At 40.3% G+C, this 22,687-nt stretch overlaps 1 protein-coding gene across 5 annotated transcripts in view; it reads right to left on the bottom strand.

Annotated features, from left to right (window-relative positions):
* dtnbp1b (dystrobrevin binding protein 1b) overlaps window positions 1–22,687 on the bottom strand; it is a 120,145-nt gene that overhangs the window by 39,761 nt on the left and 57,697 nt on the right. Inside the window, exon 1 of one of the 5 annotated variants that reach the window (XM_061966907.2) lies at window positions 6,395–6,743. The exons of 3 other annotated variants lie outside the window; for them this stretch is intronic. In XM_061966907.2, the coding sequence (XP_061822891.1) occupies window positions 6,395–6,440 (46 nt within the window). In that variant the 5' untranslated portion in view covers window positions 6,441–6,743. Of the gene's footprint in view, window positions 1–6,394; window positions 6,744–22,687 lie in introns of those variants that run through there. One more of the 5 variants, XM_061966903.2, reaches the window with a different exon arrangement.

Raw genomic sequence — 22,687 nt, 5'->3', positions numbered from 1 at the left:
ATGAATTGAAAAGTCACCCAGAAAAATCGCAATCAGATCAAATCGTGAGGTGCCCAAAGACTTTCACCTCTACAAGGTACATAACGTAGACTGACGTATTTACGTCATCAATGATGTTGACATAATGGACAAATCGGCCCAATTCTAAATTTCATTTGCAGAACCTAATACAAATAATAACAGAAGAAATGAACAAATTAAAAAGATGATTTGACAAAAACAAACTATCTTTGAATCTCAGCAAAACTATCCATCCATTTTCTACCGCTTATTCCCTTCGAGGTTGCGGGGGGCGCTGGACCCTATCTCAGCTACAAAACTAAAATAATGCTATTTGGTTGCAGTACAAGAGAAAGTCAAACACAAATACAGATAGACGGAGTGGATATTGAAAGGGTAAAAGAAAACCCATTTTGGGGTATATTAACAGATGATAAAATGAACTGGAAACCTCATGTAAAAATATACAACATAAAGTTGCAAGAAACACGTCAATAATGAATAAAGCAAAATATGTGCTGGACCAAAAATCACTCCATATTCTCTACTGCTCACTAGTGTTACCATATCTGAGTTACAACCACAAATGTGCGCTTCATTCACTAACGGTGTTACAAAAAAGATCAATTAGAATAATACATAAAGTTGGAAATAGAAAACATACAAACCCTTTTTATACTGAATCAAAAATATTGAAATTCAACGACCTACTGCATTTACAAACAACTTAAATGATGTAAAAAGCAAACTATAACATGCTACCCAAGAATATACAAAAATGATTCTCAACCAAAGAGAAATATAACCTTAGAGGAAAATCTAATTTAAAACATGTGTTTACACGTACAACACTTAAGACTTTTAGCATATCAGTATGTGGAATTAAAATATGGAATGGATTAAGCAAAGAAATCAAATAATATCAAATAATAAGAAATAATATGATTCAGTTTAAGAGACCTTTCAAACTACAAGTGTTCACAAAGTACAAAGAAGAACAATTATTTATCTCGAACCTTTAAAAAAAAAAGAAAGACAATGATTAATATGTATTTATATTTGTTTACTTACTTATGGCATATTTATATATGTATTCATTATTTATTCACTGTTCTGTTACAAACAGAGAACATTGAAATGGGATAAGACTGCTATGATATAAAAGGGGGTAGCATTAAATAAGGTCTGCTTCTTCCTACTCCTTATCGGACACGCTGTAATGAAACAACTGAAAATATGGGATGCATTACATTGTAATTGTATTGTATGCATGTTCGAACTGAACCGAATTATTTATTTTTGGGGAAACTAGACTTAAAAGCTCATGCGTAGGTCATGCATGCAAAATGATAAAAGACTTCAAAGTGTACCTGGTTGTGCAGCCACATTAAAACATGTTTCCTTGTCCAGTCATTTACATTGTCATAATAGTTTTCTTAAAAGCAGGGTCGCGGTCAAGAATTCTGGGCCCTATTATGATGTGTAAAACATCATGTAAATTAAGAAAATATTAGGGGAATGTTGCAAATAGTCAATAAATCTGAGCTAAAAAGGAGCCACAGTTATATTCAGGAAGCACATTGTTGATGCATCCTATAACAATGTGTCCTAAACAATGTGCTTCAGCTGGAATAATATAACGTTTGTAGTGCAAAGAATACTATAAAATAAAAGTGTCTACTGCAGCCTGTCGCTTTCTGTGCAACCTCTAGCAATGAACTGTTCTTCATATGCGAACTTTCATCCCGCTCTGTCATTATCTGCCATATTGCTATCGACTGTGTTTATCAAAATTAATGCTCCTATTGTTCTCCTGCAGTGCTCAGTCTATCTTGCCATTCTCCACCTGTTCTCTCCATTTTATTTTAATCTTGCACCTTTTCTCTCCCTCCATCTTCAACTTTATGGCCTTCAATGACTTCTCAGTCACCTTTGCTGCACCTTAATATAGTGTGTCCCTGCCATGACATTTACATAGTATAAAGTGGTATTAATTAACACCTCCTATCCATCCGCACACTGTAACGATCATTGTCACTGAGAGGGAAGTCGTTGGGTTTAAGCCACTGCACTGTGTAGAACCGCCTGCGTTAAAATATGCAACTACGCATGTGCCCTCCACTTGAACTCCCTCCAGGACCAAAAACTCAAAGCTCTTGGACCAAATCTACAAAGACAATGCAAATTGAACGGGCCCCAGTACAAAATGTTTACATATCTTAAATATTCAAATCAAAGCATGTTACTTGCTAATGTCGTAATGTGACTGTTCGGCTAAAGAAATAAGGATACTCTGCAGCTCTTTGAGAAAGAAGGTGGAAGGAGGACAGGCGGAAAGGAAGCAAGAGAAGAGACAAAATAAAAAAGGACAAAGGAGGGAGTGAAATGATGTCTCACTGGCAGTTGTGTACGAGCTGTGTTTAAAACTCCAATAAAGTTGTGGTATCTTTAAATAACTCACACATAGATCTATTTTTGTATTATCTGCTTGTGGATTATGTAAGTACTGCGCGGATTTCCATTTTTAAACATGACAGTACTTTTATTTTAGGTTTTAATTTGTTTATTGTGTATATAGGGCTGTAACGGTGCATGTACAAAAGTTTACATACACTTGTGAAGGACATAATGTCATGGCTGTCATGAGTTTCCAATAATTTCTACAACTCTTATTTTTTTGTGATACAGTGATTGGAGCACATACTTGTTTGTCACAAAAAACATTCGTGAAGTTTGGTTCTTTTAAGAATTTATTTTGGGTCTACTGAAAATGTGACCAAATCTGCTGGGTCAAAAGTATACATACAGCAACATACAGTATCACTTTTTGTGATGTGGAAAAGTTACAATCAAATCAAATTAGCTTCATGGCACGGCCTCTTAACTTCATGTGAGTGATTATGATTGACAACACCCATTTAAATAGGGCTCATGTGATGCAGTCATTAGACTCGGTTACAAACGCAACAAGGGGAAAGTCAAAGGAACTCAGCACAGATCTGAAAAAACAAATCATTGACTTAAACAAGTCAGGAAAGTCACTAGGAGCCATTTCAAAGCAGCTTAAGGTCCCAAGAGCAACTGTGCAGAGAATTGTTCGAAAGTATAAAGTGCATGGCACAGTTTTGTCACTGCCACGATCAGGAAGAAAACACAAGCTATCACCTGCTGCTAAGAGAAAATTGGTCAGGATAATCAAGAGTCAACTGAGAACCACCAAAAACCAGGTCTGCAATGAATTGGAAGCTGCTGGAACACAGATGTCAGTGTCCACAGTCAAGCGTGTTTTGCATCGCCATGGACTGAGAGGCTACCATGCAAGAAGGAAGCCCCTGCTCCAGAAGTGACACCTTAAGGCTCGTCTAAAGTTTGCTGCTGATCACATGGACAAAGATAAGACCTTCTGGAGAAAAGTTCTGTGGTCAGATGAAACAAAAATTGAGCTGTTTGGCCACAATACCCAGCAATATGTTTGGAGGATAAAAGGTGAGGCCTTTAATCCCAGGAACACCATGTCTACCGTCAAGCATGGTAGTGTTAGTATTATGCTCTGGTCCTGTTTTGCTGCCAATGGAACTGGTGCTTTACAGAGAGTAAATGGGACAATGAAAAAGGAGGATTACTTCCAAATTCTTCAGGACAACCTAAAATAATCAGCCCGGAGGTTGGGTCTTGGGCGCAGTTGGGTGTTCCAACAGGACAATAACCCCAAACACACGTCAAAAGTGTTAAAGGAATGGCTAAATCAGGCTAGAAATAAGGTTTCAGAATGGCCTTCCCAAAGTCCTGACTTAAACCCCATTGAGAACATGTGGACAATGCTGAAGAAACAAGTCCATGTCAGAAAACCAACAAATGTAGCTGAACTGCACCAATCTTGTCAAGAGGAGTGGTCAAAAATTCAACCAGAAGCTTGCCAGAAGCTTGTGGATGGCTACCAAAAGCGCCTTATTGCAGTAAAACTTGCCAAAGGACATATAACCAAATATTAACATTGCTGTATGTATACTTTTAACCCAGGATATTTGGTTACATTTTTAGTAGACCCATATTAAATTCATAAAAGAACCAAACTTAATGAATATTTTTTGTGACAAACAAGTCTGTGCTCCAATCACTCTATCACAAAAAAATAAGAGTTGTAGAAATTATTGGAACCTCAAAACAGCCATGACATTATGTTCTTTACAATTGCATGTAAACTTTTGACCACGACTGTAGTCGTAACATGATGCTTTGGTACAAGGGGTCAGATTGTGATTTTTTTTTAATCTACATCTATAACATTTTCTTGTTTCATGTACATTCCAAACTTGCTCATTTGGAATTTGATACTTTAGTGACGCATTTTGCCTCAGTTACATCAGTGGATAACTCCATATATGGTAGATTTTACCCAAAGAGCTTTGCGCGAGTCCGCCATTGTATCCAGTTGTAGTCCAAAGTTGTAGTCAATAAGTTCCTTATTTATCTAAATACTCATGTTATGGGACAGACTGGCTTGTACATGCATACTAACATACTGCACTGTTGCCGTTTGTAATAAAAAAGTAGTGTGTAGTTCTAACTTATGTCAGTATACCCGATATAGAAGCGTTAAAAACGACAACATGGCTGACAGGGTGGAGATGCAGTCGAAGGGGGCTTGGCCTGGAGGGGAACTTTGGCACCTAAATAAGACCGCCCACAAAGCGGCGCATTCTTAAGAGTCAGTCAGAAAGCGGCTTGAAGATGGTCTGAAAAACATGATCTCTGCACCAGACCAAAGCACCACCATTACATGTTATGTAGACCACAATGATCTGAATCAATTTAAGTGGACCCCGACTTAAACAAGTTGAAAAACTTATTGGGGTGTTACCATTTAGTGGTCAATTGTACGGAATATGTACTTCACTATGCAACCTACTAATAAAAGTCTCAATCAATCAATCAATCTGTTTCAAATGAAGGAAACTAATTATAATATGACCTCCTTTGAAACACTTGGCCTTCCCGGTAAAATATGAACTATGTATTTGAGAATTTAATTTTTTGGAGAATTACCCTAGTAATACAGTATATTTGTGTTGGCCCTGCGATGAGGTGCCGACTTGTACAGCGTGTACCCTGCCTTCCGCCTAAATGCAGTTGGGATAAGCTCCAACGGATGGATGGATAGTAATTTACAGTTGTTTCACTGCAAAAATCAATAAAGATGTTAACACAAAAGGTCAATCAGTTTTATGTGTAGCATTTTGTTCCCTTAGCGGACTGAATATTTATTAGACCGGGACCTAAAAACGAGGTCCAGAACCTAAAAAAAATTCGATGAACCTTTCCAATTCAAAGGATTACATACCACTTTTTGTTAATGTGCCTCGATGTCAAATATCATAGCATATGTGTTCACTTTTGTGGCAGTAAAATCCAATAGATCCCAGTCCACCATTAACAATTATTCTATAGAGTGTGGTTATGTAACACTCTGCTTAGAAAACTGCAGGCTATAGCCAACTTGTGGTCGATTGCGGCGCCGCTAGCAAGAAGGTGCCGTGATGGATGCGCGTTGACTCGCGTCCAAACATAACTTACACAATTACTTAGGCATAATGAACAGCAAAACAAATAGCATGCAATTAAAATGCCTCACTATATCACGGTCTGTTGATTGTGGTGGAGTGTTTGTGTTGCTAACAGGACCTTCAACTAATAAGGGTAAATAAAGGGTAGGAAATAAGATGCTGTTTGTGGAGAAAAAGGCAAATGAACGCCTGGAGGATGATAATGGGAGCAGTGGATTGAAAAAGAGGGAGGGTGCAATAATAGTGGAAGCAATAAAAAGCCCATTCCTCTAACCTTCATCCCCACCCCCCTTCAACATGATCTTGTGCCACAGTCAAGGCACAGTCCTGTGTGTGTGTGTGTGCGTGTGTGTGTGTGTGTGTGTGTGTGTGTGTGTGTGTGTGTGTGTGTGTGTGTGTGTGTGTGTGTGTGTGTGTGTGTGATACACATGAGTCAAAAATGAGTCACATCATCTTATCAATCACCCACAACTTTGTGTGTTTGTTGCTCAAGGCCACAATGAAGCCTCACACATCAGCATGCCCTCCCACACGCCTAATAACTGATACACTTTACAGCAACAACAAATTGTAACCTGAGCCATCATTGTAGTGATGCACAAACTACTATGAAAAACTCAGCTTTTTAAAAATGTTTATACTATAAGGTGGCGCTGTAGAGATCAGATATTAAGACACCATGTTGTTATTATTACTTGTGTTTCGTTACACTCCTACACTTTTCTTACCCTTACATGTCAGATTCGCCTCCAAAATAAAAGCTGAATGACACAGGGGACAAAAAGGAGGTGTGACATACACAAACAAATCCAATTAAAAAAAGTGCTTACAAGAGTTCCTCTGGCTGCCATCGGGTGCACCAGGCGAGGTGGACATCCCGCCTCCTTTGATTTTTTTGTTTCTTTTTCCCTTACCGTCACAGGAAAAGCAGCAGCTGCGGAGACGAGACGTTCCTACACCCTAAAGTCCGCCGTTTACAACGCCATCTGCCCGCCGCGCATCCTCACACGTGCACACACACCTTTAAAACTGCATTCTCGCGAAGATCACTTCCTGTGTTTGTGACGGCGCGTTGAACGAGAGCACGTGTGCACGAGCAAAGGAGGAGATGCTACGCCTGTGTCGAGCTCTGGCGAGTCGAGGCACTTGGCATAGAGAGAGAGTGAGAGAGGAGGCGAGTGGAGCTGGCTGCTGCGATGGGTGAAAGAGTGAGGGGCGGGGGAGGCTGTACACATAATGAAGCGCACAGATGATTATGTGTGTCTTCCTGACCTGTGAACGCCTCTCATCCTCGACCGCGTGCAGCTGTGTTGACATGGTACATAGGTCAAAAGGTGCAGCCTCGACTAGTTAAACACTGAGCAACTACTAAGGTGCGTTTAAGGGGCGTCAGGAAAATTAAACATCCATCTCAACTATACACTTGCGTCCACACCCGCTGCCTCGAGGGAGGGGTTGCGGGGGGCGGGGGGGATATAATCCTCCTACTTAACATGATGCTATAAAGAACATCACACACCCACCAATCTTTATCTCCTCCTTCACTCGTGTCCTTCAACTCCTCCTTTTCCTTTCAATGCATTTTGAGTATAGCTGATGGGAACCATTATACGAATCGTTTGCCTCTTCGGTCCCGGCGTGCATGGCTCATTTACACTGACAACCAGGCTAAAATTATGATGGGAAGATGCACATTCACATCGTCATGACTTTGAGTCATTAATGGACCAATCAAACGAAAACAAATATGTGCAAACACACACCTTTCTCAGCAGAGGGAATATGATTTTAAACGGACTTCATTAGGACAATCAACACCACCTCAGAATCAAAAAGCGTAATTGTACAGCACACGTGGCATCTTAAAAGCTGAGGTTTAAAGTGGCAATTAGAGGTCCAATATAATAGTATTGTTAATCAATAAAGGCTCAGAGGTGCCACAACAGTGTGAAAATCTAATATTGATGCTGAAATTTAATAACTTTAAAAGTGCTTTTATTCAGAACACATTGTTTTATGTCTCTGTAGCTTTAATGCTAATGAGCTGTATTACTCCACCCCTGTGTCTGATGTAATATACAAACCCCGTTTCCATATGAGTTGGGAAATTGTGTTAGATGTAAATATGAATGGAATACAATGATTTGCAAATCCTTTTCAACCCATATTCAATTGAATGCACTACAAAGACAAGATATTTGATGTTCAAACTCATAAACTTTATTTTTTTTTGCAAATAATAATTAACTTAGAATTTCATGGCTGCAACACGTGCCAAAGTAGTTGGGAAAGGGCATGTTCACCACTGTGTTACATGGCCTTTCCTTTTAACAACACTCAGTAAACATTTGGGAACTGAGGAGACACATTTTTTAAGCTTCTCAGGTGAAATTCTTTCCCATTCTTGCTTGATGTACAGCTTAAGTTGTTCAACAGTCCGGGGGTCTCCGTTGTGGTATTTTAGGCTTCATAATGCGCCACACATTTTCAATAAGTGACAGGTCTGGACTACAGGCAGGCCAGTCTAGTACCCGCACTCTTTTACTATGAAGCCACGTTGATGTAACACGTGGCTTGGCATTGTCTTGCTGAAATAAGCAGGGGCGTCCACGGTAACGTTGTTGGATGGCAACATACTGTATGTTGCTCCAAAACCTGTATGTACCTTTCAGCATTAATGGCGCCTTCACAGATGTGTAAGTTACCAATGTCTTGGGCACTAATAAACCCCAATACCATCACAGATGCTGGCTTTTCAACTTTGCGCCTATAACAATCCGGATGGTTCTTTTCCTCTTTGGTCCAGAGGACACGACGTCCACAGTTTCCAAAAACAATTTGAAATGTGGACTCGTCAGACCACAGAACTCTTTTCCACTTTGTATCAGTCCATCTTAGATGAGCTCAGGCCCAGCGAAGCCGACGGCGTTTCTGGGTGTTGTTGATAAACGGTTTTCGCCTTGCATAGGAGAGTTTTAACTTGCACTTACAGATGTAGCGACCAACTGTAGTTACTGACAGTGGGTTTCTGAAGTGTTCCTGAGCCCATGTGGTGATATCCTTTACACACTGATGTCGCTTGTTGATGCAGTACAGCCTGAGGGATCGAAGGTCACGGGCTTAGCTGCTTACGTGCAGTGATTTCTCCAGATTCTCTGAACCCTTTGATGATATTACGGACCGTAGATGGTGAAATCCCTAAATTCCTTGCAATAGCTGGTTGAGAAAGGTTTTTCTTAAACTGTTTAACAATTTGCTCACGCATTTGTTGACAAAGCGGTGACCCTCGCCCCATCCTTGTTTGTGAATGACTGAGCATTTCATGGAATCTACTTTTATACCCAATCATGGCCCCCACCTGTTCCCAATTTGCCTGTTCACCTGTGGGATGTTCCAAATAAGTGTTTGATGAGCATTCCTCAACTTTATCAGTATTTATTGCCACCTTTCCCAACTTCTTTGTCACGTGTTGCTGGCATCAAATTCTAAAGTTAATGATTATTTGCAAAAAAAAAAAAAAAAAATGTTTATCAGTTTGAACATCAAATATGTTGTTTTTGTAGCATATTCAACTGAATATGGGTTGAAAATGATTTGCAAATAATTGTATTCCGTTTATATTTACATCCAACACAATTTCCCAACTCATATTGAAACGGGTTTTGTAGTTTGTGTCAACATAAAGGAGTTAAGCAGTAGTAGAAGTTTGCAATGCTAACATAGCTATGTGAGCTACAGTGCTAACCATAGACATCTTATAAATAGACGCAGCATTGGCTGCTGTGATGCGAGAAATTCGGCCGCCATCTTGAAGTGGTGATGAGGAGCTGGCGAGCAGCCTAAACTGACAGTTTAGGCTGTCAGTTTCAAATGAGCGGACTGTTGAAAATAGGAATCGGGGGATTACTTTTCACAAGTAAGATTTAACATTAACGTACTATTGATTGTATTTTGTGAAAATAATATTACAACACAGTTGAGAAGGAGCAAAGATCTTCAATAGTACTGAAATCATAGCCGCTAGCAAACAAGAGTATGACCATAATAGAATTGCTTGTCAATTAAATTAATTACATTTAAAAATGTGATACTTGAATAACATAAAGTTGAAATAAATGATGAAGATAAAGATTGTAAAACAGAATTTGGTTTTATTCTGAATCCAGTGAAACAGATTGGTGGTTTTAGCTGATGTTAGCTATGTTTATGTTTAAGTATTTGGCAGACGCTTTTATCAAAAGTGACATACATAAAAAATACATATAAAACAATCACTGTAAACATTATCATTTAAGGGAAGAATGTAATAGAAAATATCAATACAAAGTGTCAAGACAGAATAAACTCTCTGCTGCTGCAGCAACAGAGATACAGTCTATAGTCCTAAGATATATAGATATCTAATGTATTCATACATTGTTTATGTAGGATATACGCATGTATATATAACCTAATCATATTGTTTCTTCAACTTAAAAATAGTTGACCGTTTTTTTCCCCCTTCTCTGGGATTATATTCCCAGTTTTGATCTCGGACGTCTGGTCACTTATATCATAAAAGAATATTCTATTACTGTTAATCAAACTATGAATAATAAAACACGCAAACGTGAAAACTTTTTTTTTCTCGATTTATTGCAAACATTTTTTGGTAAGTAGGAGGATTACGTGATTTGTAGCAAAGCTTGCTTAGACTTCTTTTTTTTTTTTTATTGTTTGAACCTATCCTCTGCAAAGTGATGGCCGTATACACGGAACAGGCCCATGTAGCAAAGGGTGGGTCAAAAACAGTCCATAAAGGAGGTTTTAAATGTTCTTCATGACCTCATAAAAACCTGGAACTTCATCCATCCTCTCTCAAAAGTGGAGCAAACAAGCGAGGCAGATTATTTTTGATGTATGACTTCTTAATAAATTTCCATGACCACGGGCGCCGCCAGGAGTTCTGGGACACATGGGGAAAAAAATCTAATTTGGCCCTCTGGCTCAGCATAATCCTATTTTTGGGGGCCCCTGTCAATGAAGGGTCCTTGGAATTGCCCTATCCCCCTGTATTTGAAGCGTAAACCCCACCACTTCCTTTTTCGCATGTTCTGCTGTAAACTTTCACAGTCTCAAGGCACAAAGCAGAGCGGACGCTCCCAAACAGAAGGCGGCCTTGCCAGACAAAAACTGACAAGCTGAGCCAAGGCAACTGACGGATGAGAGAGCGAAAAAGCGGAGACATAAAAACCCAGTTGCCTAGGAAACGGACACACTGGGTGCCAGTTTTATGTAATATCTGCATGGATTCCAGCCCAAACACTTCAGGCCGTGTACAAACTTTTCAACTTTTAGCGTGAGAAGTCCAACAACACCCAGGAGATAAGCGGTGACATTGTTCCTTTTGCACAGGGAAGCTGGGATTTGCACCTTAACTGTTGATCTTTACATGTTTAGACATGGTGCTGTGAAAAAGCAGATTGTTTGTGTGTAAGCAGTGATGCTAACAGGACCTTAAATTTTGCTTTTGTTTGTCTTCCAGTGCTGTGGGACAATATAAACACTGACAGCACAAAGTAGGCCCGCACTCGTGTGAAAAGACGCAATTATTACTGCAACAAAGTCTAGTTGGATGAGGCTGGCAGAAAGCAGACCTTTTTAGCACAAACTGTCAATTCGCTACATTACTCCTCGGCTGTTACTTGTCATTGTGTTGACTTTGTAATTCTCTGGTACGTACGTACGATTTGTTTCTGACTGACAGTGACCCAAACTCCAAAAAACTTGTTGCCTGGCAACGCTACACATCAGGCATGTTTCTCCACTTCCTCTCTTGTCGGAGCGTGCCGACGTCTTTCGACATGACAGCAAAATAAAGTCGTTTTCTCAAGCTACAGTACGTGCCTCTTGCTTGCTTTACTACCTGAGGAGTCAAAGAGAAAGATGGTTGCTTACTGGATACGTTGGTTGCAACCACAAGTCAGGAACAGCAACCACTGGGAAGACAAGAAGATATAACCAACTGCCATCGGTGTGTGAATGTGATGTATAATGTAAAGTGCTTTGGGTATCATTCCAGGTATAGTAAAGCACTATATAAATACAGACAATTTACCATTTAACAATAGAAAAGCCACAACATTTGTAATACTTCGAACCATTTCAAAACGGGTTACAAAAGTTCCTAATTTAGCTGTTGACGTATGTGGTTCCATATTGCGTCATTTCCAGTTTTATTTTCTCAAAGCTATTATTACTATATTTGCTAATTTACTGTTCATAGTTGGTTACTTTCTGCTGTAGCGTGGATCTATCTACACTTCTGTTAAAATATAATAAGCACTTATTATTCTATACTTTGCATTACTTTTCGGCAATACTACAAATTTGGGTATCGTTCCAAGAATAGTAGTAGGCATGCAGGATATTATCGGCGACCAAGAATTATCAACCTGTAATGGCAATTACGACGTCACATCTATAAATGTGATAATGAAAAATCAACCCAAAAAATTAGCCAATAATAATAAAGGCTTATCATCTCCATGTTTGTCGCTGGTCTCTCTGTTGTGGCTTGTGTTGTTGCCTGGCTCCTAGCCCCTCCACTCCCCTTAGGTATAGCCACATATTTGGGATGTCAAGACGCTGAGACCTGCCGTAATGAGGGGCGGTCGCAGCATACGTTAAGTTACAGGACTGATGAGAAAGAGCTTAGTAAGAGGCAACAGTTTGAAAGAAAATACCTTGGAGCAAAGAACTTGACGATAAAATGAGTAATTGTTTTTTGTTTTTTAATGGATGTGGATTGGGTGGTTGGTTGTTTCCCTTTCGGTTTGTGTGGCGTCGCGTGGATTGACTTCCTGTTGGGCGAGATCTGTGTCTGTCTGTTTCGGCTTTGCGCTGTAGGGGGTTGTATCGATGACTTGGTGCGGGGACAGTGCAACCCTTTTGTTTGGTGTGGGTGCTGTGGCTCGGTTGTTTGGGCGATGGTGTGTTTGTGCGGGTTTGGATTGGGGAGTGGTGTTTCTTGGTGGGGGGGTGGCGATATTGTCTTTTGTTTGCATGTTGGCGTTTGGGCTGGCGAGCAGACTCGCGCTGGTTGGTTTCCATACTTTTGTTGGCGTGTGGTTGTCTTTTGTATTTTTTAGGTTGTTTTAATTCGATGCGGTAGTGCTGGCCGTCGGTGGTTTTGCAGTAGTTCTCACTGCTGTTGTTTGTTTGTGGTGCGAGCGCCAGCAGGTGCTAAGTCTGGTGCGGGGGTGGGGTCCGCTATTGTGGTGCATTGCAGCACATGCCCATGGTGGTTGTTGGGGCCGGCAGACTTGCCGGCTTCGTTTTCGTTTATCGTCGTGTTGGTTCGCTTTTTGGGTGGCGGCCCGAGCCTTCACGCTCAGCAGCACTGTCCTTTGCACCCGGTGTCGTGTCATCGTCTTGGTGCGGGCTTGTCGGGGACCAGCCCTTTGGGAAGGTGGATAGATCGGCCGATTCTCGGTGGATGGTGGGTTCCGAAGCTGTATCGCTTATCTATGTATGCGTTGTGTACGTATGTGATTATTATAATTACATTTTTTTGGGGGGGACTGGTGTTGCCTTAGGAGCGTGCTTGCCCTGCAGGTGGCCAGGTTGCTGCAGCGGGGCTGCGTGTCTGGGGCTCTAGGGTCCTGCCGACCACTCCCTTCCGGGTGCTTTGCTTGGTGGGGGCTTGCTAGATCAAATCCTTGCGTGCGCCTCGGTGTGCCATGTGGCATGTTAGAGTGTTGCGCGGCGGCCAGCTGCTGGGCTGGCCTTGTGTGTCGGCGTGTCTGTGATCTCTCTTTTTTTTTCTCCTCCCCTTTTCTCTCGGGGTGTGTGGGGGAGGGGGAGCTCCGCCAGGGCGGGTGCTGAATGTCCCATCTCCGTCATTGGGGTCCCTGCCGTAGCCGACTTGAGTGGGGCACTCATCTGTATAGCACGTTTGAAATAAACTTAAACCATAACCAAATGGACAAGTGATTGACGCGGAAGCGTCACTGATCACTCTGTGGGCGCTGTAAGCTGTGTGTCCCCCTCCCTCCTAGACATCAGGAGCACTCAGCTCACACACACAAGTCTTCCAACACGGAAGAAACAAGGTCTTAGTTGGAGGAACTTGTCAGTAAAGAGGCAGAAGAGGGACTGTGGGGAGACACTACCCGATTTCCACAGAATGCTGAACGCCACCGCCATATGCCGTCCGGGAATCCCCACCGCTGTTCTGTTGCAGCTCGGCTGTGCAGCGGAATAGCGCTGACTTATACGAGATCTTGCGAATACGTGCAGAATCGTGTGATAAAGTAAACACTGAAGTAAACACCACGGTACGTCTCAAGCTTTGCGGGCATTGACTTGACTTGATTTGTGGGAAAGACAACTTTTTTTTTGTGAAGCAAGCAACAATACAGTAACATCATTCGTGGCGCACGTTGCAGACACAAACATCTACCACAAACTATGCCCCTGCTTCATTGACAGCTGGCATTTCACAGAGGACCCCATATGCACAAATAGCTTCCCGTCATACGCCTGTATAGGATTCTTTAATTTTGGACAGCCAGAATCAACATTTGGGTCAACAACGTGAAATTACGTCTGAAAACCTTTTAACAAGTTGACTTCATGTCCGTCCCCGCCAGTGTAAAATGTGATTCACCTCAAAAACGAACTATTTTAAACCGGATAATTTATTTTGTGTTTGTGAATAACTTCCTGTCTAACACAAGCAAAGCTTGGGTATATTGAACCGCTGTGTTGTAGCGACCGGAAAGAAAAGAAGTCCTGCGCATATTTAGCAAAGATGCGGAACTTCACTGCTATATCGGTGCCGTCGGTGGAAACGGAATCACTGACTTGAAAAGAAAAGGAGGGCGTCCGCCAACATGGCGATGACGTTCCGTGGCCGATTTGCATCCTGTGGAAAATAGGGGTAAGCCTCTAGCTCGCTAGCGAGGACGCTACATTGCTTTGAGGACACCTTCATTTGTTTGTCGCTGTCAAATTTGCAGGACACATCTTGAATGTGTCATCAACATGCATTATCACAATATGGCGATAGTATTAAAAGCTCTATCGATTTGTCGGCCAAATCTATATTGTTTGTATGGAGGTTAATATGTGTCTTTATTACGAAAGCTTTTTTGACACTCAATTTATGTAGCTGAACATTTTGCATCTAAATTTTGTGAACGGAATTATGCTGACAATTTCATTGAAAGAAAATGTCAGTGCATACAAATTCAGTGTACAAAAATTTATTGTATAAACACTGAGTGTGAAAAATATTCATTGTATAAAAATTTAATGTAAAAAAAATTCAGTGCTGAAAAATTAAGTGTAAAAAAAAAAAAATCAGTGCTGACAAATAAAGTGTCGAAAATTTTGCTGCTTCAAAAAGTAAGACTCACTTCCGGTAAATTAAGACTGAAGCAATCAATCCTGTCTCAGAACCAGCCAATGAGGTGTCAAGTTTGAAGTCACGTGACACAGATCTTGCAAAACAGCATAAAAAAGGTAGTTAACTGGGCTACCTTGGCATAATACACAATACTAAACATTTCAATGCGGCCCGCTGAGGTTTTTAAACTATAGAAATGATTCCAATGGTTAAAATATGCACTATTGAGTGACATTGGCTTCACACAAAAGAGGCACGGAGCAGAGTGGGCGGGGCAGCAACAAGCCTGTAACCGCTAACGCGAGTGTCAGAATGCAGCCTGATTTCTACAGCAAAGTTCTGTACAACAGTGACATTATGTCTGGCTTTATTTGTCGCCATGTTTATTGCATCTTTGTTGTTCCTGCTCGATTATTAAAGATGTCGATCAAGGAGGTAATCTGCAGTGGAAGAACAACGTTCATATATTCTCAATATTCAGTGTTTTATTGTTCATAGTTATTATTGTATATCCCACATTCTATATTTTATATACATTCTGTCCGTCATATCATTCAGCAACACAAAAACTAAAGTTCATTCCTTTTTGAGATGGCCTGTTTAGTTGTATTTAATGAAAAAGACACAGAGTTGTTTACAATTAACTCAGCCGTATTATTGTTTGCGCCGTACTGATATTACAACATTGGTTCTGCTGCTGTTGTGTTGTGCAATACACTGTATGTATGATATACACCACTTATATAATAAACGCTTCCTCCATGTTCTCATGCATTCTAAAACATTATTAAATGTAATGATCCTCCCCCAGCTCCCGGCTCCAATTAGAGTATTTACTGTAATACAACATTTTTGAAGTCTCAACAGCCTCTTAGCGTAAAAGGGGAACGCTATGACACACCACCATCTAGTGGTTCAAGCAAGCAAGCAAGCCACATGACAAAATGGATGAAAATCTGGTGTAGAATAGGTAAAATAACACACATGTTTACATGTAATTAGGAAGGAACACAGATGCTTCATGCTAAAACGCACTGCAGGCAAATGCATTAGCAAACTACACTGGACAGCTTGTATGGTCCGTCCAAAAACACTTAACTGGAGATCTTTATTTGAATTAAGCTCACTACTTAGGTTGCTATTACATGTACATGGTTGCAGTGAGGGGCAGTCCCCCTCTATGACTACTGAGGTCATGTCTGTTTTGTTGTGGCAGAGATGTACATGTAGTTGATTGGGACTTTAATGAATCACTGTCTCCATCTAGTGGCTGTATGTTGTAATACAAGTGGAGTACTACAACTGTAGTTTCAATTCTGACCTTTTGTTGCGATCAACAGTACACAATTGACTATAACCTCGAAAGGATTTGACACGTTAGCTCATTTGTATTGGTTTAGTTTTGCTGCATTTATTGAAGAATTGCGTGGTTTTATTGATTAGTTCTAAAAAAAACAGGTCATGTGAATATTCCGCCGGGACACATATTGTTGTTTACTTTTAATTCTGGTTAAAAATTGACCAAATACCCACTGCAGTACTTCATCCAAAATTTTTTTACATTTACCACTGGTGGAGGCTGAAGCTGCAGCTAAAGCATGGATGACATGGTTATTAACCAACATTTAGCCTTTGTCTTACTATATGAGATGCTTCTATTATTATGTTCCTCTTCTGGAGTTATGCATAGTGCAGATATTGCATCTACATGGAAATAAGTAGAAATCAGTTAATGGTTTCATTTAACTGCAGTGTGTGCGAAGTCCTTAAATAATGGTGGCAATAGCTGAAAGCTACCTCCAAATTGAATAATAGCAAAAGCAACATTTTGTTTCCTCCACAAGATGGCAGTAGCCAGAAATAACATTAACATCAGTGCCTGCCTTTCCAACTGTTGGTTGTGCTCCCTGTTGCTTACATGAATTCACTTATCAGCACTACCAAATGCTGCCTAAGTCTTTGCACCTTATTGTTAATACAGCATCAGTTCTGTTTAATAAAAGAGCATGAGGTCAAAAGACTTTCCATTCAGGTTTAAATATAGCTAATTGTTCATGTTTCATCTGCATATAATTAAACATTTTCCACTGGCGAGGGCTGCTGAGGCATTTGAGACTATGTAAACCGAGGGCAAGTTACCCCAGTGATAACTAATCGTGATAAACAAAGCAAAACTCACTAGATGGGAAGGTACTGTATATTAACAATATCTTCCAGTACTACTACTACCACCATTTAATTATTTACTGACCTAGAAAATCCTCCATTCTTAATGTCATGCTCAAAAGTCACAAAAAGTCAGCTTGCTTTTTGTTTGTCAGAAGGAATTTAGGCTTTGTGCTCACTCAGGGGGAACTTAGCAATGTTTAACATGTTAAACAGTAAAAAAAAAAAAAAAAGACAATCAGATTTCTACACTTGCAATAACAAGCATCAGTTAAACACAAAAACATGTCGGGGTTTAAAATAATAAAACATTATGTAGTCTGTATGCTTGGATATAAAAAAAAAACTGCTGTCGCTAGTGCACATCCGTATTTCCTGCTTCATTTCTCCTGAATGCTAATCCACTCGCGAATGTGGCTTCTTTGCTCGCCACCCCCAAGCAATGTGACCAAAAAAAGAAAAATCAATTTGAGTGCAGATGCAGCATGTTCGTTCTTGAACTAGTCTTATCTGACCATCTTTTCCTCACTGATTGCTTCTGCATCGTGATAATCCATGAAAAAGGAAGTAGCTGACAGTAAACTTTAAAAGTATTTAGGGCATGTAAACAGGAAGCCATACAAAGAGAGGTGAGAGAAGATGTGTGAACTATGATGGTGATGATGTAAGCTGCAGGGCAGAGATTTACCCATGAGCCTTTGCACCTCACATGGAAAAAGGTGGTGGTGATGATGCTGCAGGAGGCAACACTCTGACCTGCTACATTTTCAAAATGTCAGGTCAAAGTTAAAAAGTTTTGTGTCACAACATGCTAGCCACTGCGAAAAACGGCAAATAAGTCGTAGAGAAGTTGTAGTTCTCACAAGAATTCCCAAAATGTACGAATAAGTGTAAACAGTATGTCCACTACATCACAAGTATATATTAATTAAATGTTTATTCAAGTAAAATTAAAGGGTCGTTGTGTTTTACAATTGTATTTATATAAAACTTTTAATGCAATTTTATTTTTTTATAAATTCTTTCCTCATAATTTTCTTTTGGAAAAAAAAAAAGGGTATGATTTTGTTTGATTACTCCAATTCTATTCAGTATGTTTTAGGGTTATACAGTATACAGGTATTAGTATAGTACCGCGATACTAATGAATAATTTTCGGTACGATACTGTCTCTGAAACGTACCGGTCCCGCACCCCCCCGCGCCCGCGTCGAAGTCACGTTGTGAAATTGCTAGTTTACAATCAGACGAGCATGTTCAGCGGCCCACAATCACAGAGTACTTACAAGCAGACACAGTGTGTAGACAGAAAATGGAGATCAGACGCATTTTGGCTTAAAAACTAACGATAAAGGTGAAATTATAACACTGACACGCCCTCAGCAAGAGATGCTTTAAGACATGGCTAGCTAGCTAGCGGCTAACGTCCATCTGCTGTCGGCAGTGTTTTAGCTACTTCTAAATCACTAATGCTGGTCTCCATGGCGACAAAGTTTCTTACAAGGATCATCCCTGCAGGACGAGGAATAGCTAAACATGCTTCACTACACACCGTAGGAGGATACAATAACTCACCGGCATCACAATGTAAACAAATGCCATAGGTGGATCTACACCTAACATCCATTGTAATGGTATCAAGTACCGGCACGTATCTAGTCGATACTACTATGATTACGTCGATATTTTTTGGCATCACAACATCTTCTTACGTTTTAAAAAAATGTATATTATGTTTATAAACTCAGGAAATATGTCCCTGGACACATGAGGACTTAAATTATGACCATTGTATGATCCTGTAACTACTTGGTATCTGATTGATACCCAAATTTATGGTATCATCCAAAACTAATGTAAAGTATCAAACAACAGAAGAATAAGAGATTATTACATTTTAACAGAAGTGTAGACAGAACATGTTAAAAGAGAAAGTAAGCAGATATTAACAGTAAATGAACAAGTAGATTAATAATTAATTTTCTACCACTTGTCCTTAATAATGTTGACAAAATAATAGAATGATACATGATACAATATGTTACTGCATATGTCAGCAGACTAATTAGGAGCCTTTGTTTGTTTACTTACTACTAAAAGACAAGTTGTCTTGTATGTTCACTATTTTATTTGAGGACTTAACTTTAATAAGAAACATATGTTTAATGCACCCTAAATTTTTTTGTTAAAATAAAGCCAATAATGCAATTTTTTGTGGTCCCCTTTATTTAGAAAAGTACCGAGAAGTACCGAAATAATTTTAGTACCGGTACTGGTACCAAAATATTGGTATCGTTACAACATTAGTATGTTTATTATTGTTTCTTTTTGTCCTTAATAATCTGTTTTCAATCCCGACCATAAACATATGCTTGAAAAGTAAAATATTTGCTCAAACTTCAGGAATTAACCTGTGTAAAGCTGGTTTTATTCTGCACAGCAATCCAGATCCATACATAATACTCTGACAGCTTTAACTCATGCAGGTTTATGGCTTACACAGGGAAACAATAATACCTCTTATGACGAGCTAGTTAAATATTTTCTTCAAAAATTACATTTGACCTAATTAAAAGGTGTACCTAATAACTGAGTGGAGGATCTTTCCTGTCTCTTATTGCAATTTGGTAGTGACTATATGTGTGATACATCATATTCGCATGTTATTGAGTTGCACTAGTTGTCTGACATCGACAAATGTGGCTTATGTGGGTCAGGTTTATACAGCCAGCGCACATTAGGACTTATTAGTGTGCTCCATTTAGCAGGATTTAACATTAAATTAAATTTGGTTTTGACAGGTCTCATTCTGTCACAAGTACGAGACACCTCAGTGGGGCGAGGAAGTAATTAACAACGGAAACGATTAGTCTGATTGAAGCAGGAGCAAGGCAAGATTCTGAAGGAAGGAGAAACCTGACAGACTGGCACACACTGGACCATTACTGCTTTGAGAGACAAAACACTATCTTCTGGAAAGTCTATACTTCCATGAAAGCCGTCATGTGCATTTTTAATTTTTTTTTTTTAGCTAATTTATGTCTAAAGTGACTTACTTTAAAAAAAAAATCATATACATCTAATTGCTAAGGATGTAGGTTCACTGTAAGGCAATAAAACAGGAGATTATTTGCATTCCACAGTCTTAACCCTCTGCAAACAACATGTAGTGACAACCCATATACACACGCATATTCAATGCGCTCTATGAACATCTGTTCCTGCAAACTTGGTAACATTAGCACATTTGCAGGAATTTTGAGTAAACAGATACAAACAGTATACTATAGTGTCCATGTGTGTTTTCAGAAGTTTCAGCTATTATGCAAAAGTGACTTTGTAATGATAATCTAACAGCAATGCCGGTTTATGAGCAGCAAACATAAGACAAATCTATTATCTGCATGATTTGGTCCACATTTGAGAGAAAGAACTGAACCGGTTGGTTTTGAAGTCAAACAGTTTTTTGAAAAAGCAGGCTTCATTACACATCTTAAAAATAAAGTGCAACGCTGTGCCAACTCAAAGGGCCTGATTTACTAAGATCCAAATACAACGTGGTAAACACCGTGAACAATCTATATACTATCAGTGGTCGTGCTAGCAGGTGTGCGATTTACTAAGACTGTGTGCAATTGTAAAGTAGTGCAGACCGCCTTATTTAAATGAGGATTTTGTGTGTACTTTTTCAGGGCATCACCACAGAGACACTGATTTAGACTTACACTTAGACTTCCTTTTATTGTCATTAAAATTTTAACTTTACTGTACAGCTAAGAACGAAATGTTGTTGCATTAGCTCGTAGTGCAGGATAAAAGAGCAATAAGGTGCAGATATAAATAAATAGATTACTGTACAGATCAATATATTGCACTTTTTGCATATGCATCCACGTTTATGAATGTATGTTATATTGTCTTTATATTCCAGCGAGTTCATCCGTTTTTGGGGGGAATTGAGGGGATTATTATGATGCGTTCAAGAGTCTTACGGCCTCAGGGAAGAAGCGGCTACAGATTCAAGATTGTTTATTGTCATATGCACAGTTAAACAGACAGTTTGCCGTACAATGAAAATCTTACTTTGCTAGTCCACCCTTCAACAAGTCACACGGTACTTAGCTAAAAAAAATTTAAAAAATTAAAAAATGTATATACAAGGCACAGTAAGTAACATAACATTATTGCACATTCAGATTGACAGTCAACAGTATAAATATGGAGGTGACATTTGGTCACAGCAGCAGTTAAAGTGTCTTTAGTGATCAAAGGTGAAAAGGGTCTACAGTGATGGTTCACAGTTCGGGGGTGGTCATGGTAGCTGTCTTTTGTTCAAAAAGATAAAATTAAAATGGGGGTGGGGGAGGGCTAGCATTCACAAGCCTGATGGCCTGTGGATAGAAACTGTGTGTCAGTCTCGTAGTCCTGGATTTCAGGCTCCTGTATCGTCTGCCTGATGGTAGGAGGTTGAAGAGACTGTGCTGGGGGTGTGTACTGTCCTTTGATGTTGTGTGCTCTCCTGGTGGCCCTGGTAGAGTACATGTCCTGTAGTAAGGGGAAGGCTGCTCCTGATATGTACTGAGCAGTTTTAATCACTCGCTGGAGTGCCTTCCTGTCCTTAGCAGTGCAGTTTCCATACCAGACCGTGTTTGAGCTGGTAAGGACACTCTCAACCGTACTTCTATAGAAGTTGCTGAGAATTTTGGGTGGCATGCCAAATTTTCTCAGCCTTCTTAGGAAGTACAGTCGCTGCTGGGCTTTCTTTATTGTTTGTTGGGTGTTGTGATCCCAGGTGAGGTCCTCGCTGATGTGGGTCCCGAGGAATTTAAAGGTTTTCACCCTGTCCACCTTTGTCCCCCCTATGTACAGAGGTGTGTACTGTGCACTCCTTCTCCGTGGGTCAATAATCATCTCCTTGGTCTTGTCTGTGTTCAAAGAGAGATTATTATCCTGACACCAGGCGACCAGTTCCGCTACCTCCCTTCTGTACGCTGCCTCAGCTCCCCCGGTGATCAGTCCGACGACCGTAGTATCATCTGCAAACTTGATGATACTGGTGTTGTTCTGGGAGGCCACACAGTCGTGTGTGAAGAGGGTGTACAATAGTGGCTCAGCACGCAGCCTTTGGGGGTCCCTATGCTTAGAACCTTTGTGCCTGATGTCTGGTTGCCGATTCTGAATCACTGGGGCCGGTTTGTGAGAAAGTTCAGGACCCAGTCACAGAGAGTCAGACCAACAGTGAGGAGTTTAGCAGTGAGTTTTTGTGGGAAGACCGTGTTGAAAGCAGAGTTGTAGTCGATGAATAATAGCCTGGCATAGGTGTCCTTGCCCTCTAAGTGGGTGAGGGTGGTGTGGATGACGGTGTTGACTGCAACCTCAGCGGACCGGTTCTGCCGGTAGGCAAACTGTTGAGGGTCCAGTGTGTCTGGGATGGTCTTCTTGATGTGTGACATGACTATCCTCTCAAAGCACTTCATCACTATTGGGGTGAGTGCAACAGGGTCACTTGTGACAGAATGAGACCTGTCGACAGGTCACAGTGTTTTTCTTTGGCAGGGGAACGATGG

Source organism: Nerophis lumbriciformis, linkage group LG11 (assembly GCF_033978685.3).
Source record: "Nerophis lumbriciformis linkage group LG11, RoL_Nlum_v2.1, whole genome shotgun sequence".
In the NCBI taxonomy this organism is placed as follows: Eukaryota; Metazoa; Chordata; class Actinopteri; order Syngnathiformes; family Syngnathidae; genus Nerophis; species Nerophis lumbriciformis.
Note: the sequence above shows the minus strand (reverse complement) of the source record. Positions and strands in the feature narration are given on the sequence as shown.